General features: G+C 36.7%; 1 protein-coding gene across 1 annotated transcript; it reads left to right on the top strand.

Annotated features, from left to right (window-relative positions):
• The first annotated feature begins 1,981 nt into the window (after positions 1-1,981).
• Positions 1,982-4,116, top strand: SARC_05556 (hypothetical protein). The gene has a single exon (XM_014300581.1). It carries the CDS (start codon positions 2,133-2,135, stop codon positions 3,459-3,461), a length of 1,329 nt encoding a protein of 442 aa, XP_014156056.1. The 5' UTR covers positions 1,982-2,132; the 3' UTR covers positions 3,462-4,116.
• Positions 4,117-4,797: the final 681 nt, after the last annotated feature.

The following is a 4,797-nucleotide window of genomic DNA, read 5'->3' as shown; positions in this document are numbered from 1 at the left end:
ATATGTATATGTATATGTATATGTATATGTATATATATGTATATGTATATATATATGTATATGTATATGTATATGTATATATATATATATATGTGTGTGTGTGTGTATGTATGAATATGCTAGGTATGTTTGCTGATCCAACAAAATGTATATGTTACTTTGCGGACATGACCTGGCAGTCAATAACCTTGGAGGTTTCGGACGCTTGTGACTCAAGCGTGAAAGTATATCACGAATTCGCGATGTGGCAATTAACATACGAATTTATAAAGGTGCTATTCATGTAGCATGATTGACCAATTCACTATTTTGGGAACTACGACCAGGTTCAGTGATCAGTAGCGTTGTATTGAAAAATTTAATCATTGTCCTAACTCCTCACGGTATAGACCCCTGGTAGTCCGAGACTCACTCAGAGCTCTAAACTGAGAAAATTACGAGCAGGCACGGGACACTTATTATGTACCGCCACAGGCCTGTAGGTTGCAATCCTTCAGTCCTACATTCCTTACAGTTCTCTGCCGGTGACTTCCTCACTATTTACAGTCTAATAGGGAGTTAGGGACTATGTACTACATACTACTGCTCACTCTACTCTACTCTCTAGAGAGAGACACACAGAGAGACACACAGAGAGAGACACAGAGAGACTTACAGAGAGATAGATACATAGATAGATTCTTCCACAGATACGTAAAATATAATTTACAATTTGATAAATATTTACAATTTGTATCAAATGCAAGAGCTTACAGAGAGTCTAAAAGATCATCGAAGAAGTGTACAAAAATAAAAATTTGATGATGTCAAGTTGTCAACTGTTATGGAGTCTATATATAATACTCTTCACTCCTCCCTGGAGTCATTGTCATGAGTCATGACTCACGACTCATGAATTCATGCTGGCCTGACGCCCTGACCCTGATTGCTGTTGGCCTGGGGGCGGGCCTGGGCGGCTGGGGCTGATCATAATAACTGATGGCCGATAGGAGTTTATGACTCATGTCTCATGGTCGTTTGTTTTGGTTTAAAAAATATAACGTCAATAATTTTAGGTCCTGCATGATACTTGAACATAGACGTTTAACGTATTTTCTTTCTTGTGGTTTGGAGGGCGGTTTGTTTATTTAGAATGGTATGCTATTGCCGTGGTTTTTAAAAGCAGCGTTTATTTGAGTGCCCGCAGCCCCCTTTTATATGAAAAGTCAAGAAGTTTAAGTGTTCAACGCTAAAGTCCTGCGGACTTGTGTCTATGGAGTATTGGACTCTTGTATCCGTCAGTCTATTTTTTTCTTCCCATGAGTACATGACGCAAATCGATACTTTTTCCGGAATTTGAAAAAATAAATAAAAAATAAAACGGCTAAAAACCCGAACGGCCGTACATACTGTATCAGTCGGCTCAGTCGGCTGGAGTTGCTTGACTGGCTGGAAAATCTGAAATTTCACCCAAAACATAAAATTGGGCCAGAATTCTAATCTAGAAAATTCCGGTGTAAAATATGCCGTGGAGTCCACTCGCGGAGCCTCCGGCGGAAGAACTATTTAGTATGTAGTTTTTGAGTTTTTTCTACATTTCAAACCCAGTAGAAATTTAGAATCCAAATAAGAAATGTATGTATAATTGTATTTGTAAAGTAGAAGGTTCATATTTTATCCGAAGAAGGACTCCAAAATCAAACCCACACATATCCATGATGAATCAATAATCATGATCCATTCATCTATTCTATTTGTATTTTACAATGTCACATAGCTCCGATGAATTACCATATATGGTATGCTTGCTCTACCGGAGCAATCAGTATTCTGACAAATCAATGAAAAGCATCCACGACCCGTCCGAGACTCCGAGCCTCCTAGGCCCGTCTCCCGAGTTCTAAAAAAATGCGTTTTTTACCTGCTCTTGTTGTGGACGTGGTAGGCTCACTCTAGAAGAGATAGTGGAGGCTGTGTGCCAGTTTGGCTGTGTAAGTGAACTGACAACTTGCACAGCAGACGAAAAAACATATTTATAAACGTATAAATACAAACTGCAGGCACCGAAAACAAGTATATAACATAATAATCCCAGTATCCCACGCGCTCTAAATTGTAGACTTTTCCACTCGTACAGAACAACTATAGCCATTATGAATTCGAAAGCCGCAATTGTCGTTCTTGTCGCTGCAAGTGCGCAAGCAATGTCGACACGACAAGCCAACACAACAACGGGAGTGCCATATATCGAGAATGCCGCTTTTGTGTGCGAAAATTCAAACCAGGCTCAGTGTGTAGAATTGGTATTCTGCGAATGGATGGACTACTCAATCAACCCCGATTGCTTTGAGAATGAGGACTTAGTTGAGCGCATAAATGATATTGCTTGTTATTCAGCAACCGAGGCTACTTGCGCTACCGATGTGCGTTGTGAATGGGATGACAACAAGTGTCAGGGACAACACGGTGCCGTGTCAGTTGTAAGTGATAGCGACGGCAAGATAATGCTAGACACTACTGGCATCACTGCACCCCCAGCAGGTAGTATGTATGTAGAAGTAGAAACTTTCTGCACCACAATTCTAGACAAAACTACATGTGAAGCGAACCAGTATTGTGAATTCGACGACGACTTGCTTGGCGATAGTACATGCAAGGGTGATGATGATAATGCAGAAGATACCAACGACATCGTATGTGCTCCTCTCACCCCAAAATTGTGTCTTGCCGATCTGCGATGCGAGCTGGACGATAATGTGTGCGAAGGTGGAGATTCCATCGGCATCGCGCCTGCACCTTCAACCACACTCGTTTCAACCACACCCGTTTCATCCATACCCGTCACAACCACAGCAGCAACAACAACCAGCATTCCTGCAGCAAGTAGCACGGATGCAGTTGCTACAACTACAGAGGCGGTTGTCCCTGGTACACCTACACTTGTGGTGCCCGAGGTAATTTGTGAGGCATATACGAATCAGACCATCTGTAATGCAGTCGTTTTCTGTGAGTGGGACGGTGGACGATGTGAGGCCGATGACGATACAGTAAAACTGATCAATGACGCTTCGTGTGTAAACCTCACCACCGAGGCTGCATGTGATGCCAACATTACTTGCGACTGGGACGACACGTATTGTGAAGGTAGTGATGACGCGATTTTGGTTATCACCAATGTCGATGGCTCGATCAGCGCCGTTATGACTGGGGTAACAGTACCTGCCAACGGTACCTACCAGAATGCTGACAAATATTGTGCGATGAACTACATCGATGAGGTAGCCTGTGGTACAGACAAGTACTGCAAATGGTACAATGGCATGTTGGGTGCCGATGACAGGTGTGAGGCTGACGATTCTCTCATCGAGGCTGAAAATACACCCCTATGCGCTGCGATGACATTGACTTCGTGTGCCGCTGATTTGAGGTGCGAGTACGATGACGAGAAGTGCGAGGCGGTTGACGATATGATCATTGTATAATTCGGAAATAATGATTCAGTATACATTTTTGATTTTTATTTGTATCGTACATAAAACACCTATTTGTGATTGACTACCTTATTTGTGTACTACACTTGGTTGTGCGGCACTGTTCGACGATGATTATGGTCGTGCCGATAATCACTTGGTCATGCACAGTTCTGGTTCTTCATAGATAGAAATTAATGTTGTAGAAGTACTGGCACTACTATTCTATCAACATCACTAATTCAGAAAACGTATACATACAAGTGATACAAAGTGCAGAAAAATAATTGTACACATATACATTTACACACAAACAAACACATATCTATATATACATACACACGCAAACAAGTATATATTTATATATATATATATAATATAAGCATACAAATAAACACATATTAATACATCGGTATATATTAGAGAAATTAAACCAGAAAAACACAAGAATACACCCACATTATATATATATATATAAATATATATAAATACAAAATAAACATATTAACACTTGCATATATACAATATAAATATATTAATTCATGCACGTTCAAAAAAACATATATAAATGAAAATACACACAGACACAGACTCATATATATATATGTATGTATGGATATACATGCATGAATACATTTGCAAATATATACAAAATATAAACAAGGCAAATATAATAATATTTATATTTCTTTATATACATATACGTATATATTTATATATATATATATATATATATACATATCTATATATCTTTATATATCTATACATACCTATATATATATATATATATATAAATATATATAGATATATATGTGTGTGTGTGTGCGTGCATACATATAAATGTATAGGAATATGTGTATAATATGAATAAATTATATGTATATATATATATATATATATATATGAAAAGACATACAAACACCCACACACATACAAATACACACACACGTATATATATATCTATATATATATATACGCATTAAAATATTTATACACATTAGTATAATATTTATACATACAAATATATATATATATATATACATATATATATATATATATATCTACATCTATATATGATATATATATATAGACAATATAGTATTATATGATATATATATATATAGATAATATAATATACTCTATATATAAAATATATATATAATTTAATATACAATATATATTCACAAATATATATACGAGAGCACACACATACACACAAAATTAAATATATATATAATTAATTACGTAAATAGAAACATACATACACTCACATATATACAAAACAGCTACAAACAAAACACAAACCCAAACACAGATATATAAAATGTATATATATTTGTATTTATAC

Source organism: Sphaeroforma arctica (genome assembly GCF_001186125.1).
Source record: "Sphaeroforma arctica JP610 unplaced genomic scaffold supercont1.358, whole genome shotgun sequence".
NCBI classification, from domain to species: Eukaryota; class Ichthyosporea; order Ichthyophonida; genus Sphaeroforma; species Sphaeroforma arctica.
The sequence above is the reverse complement of the archived record's forward strand: the minus strand, read 5'-3'. Positions and strand labels throughout refer to the sequence as shown.

Excerpts from the sequence above, each read along its gene's own strand:
- SARC_05556 (XM_014300581.1), top strand. The coding sequence starts at position 2,133 with ATGAATTCGAAAGCCGCAATTGTCGTTCTTGTCGCTGCAAGTGCGCAA.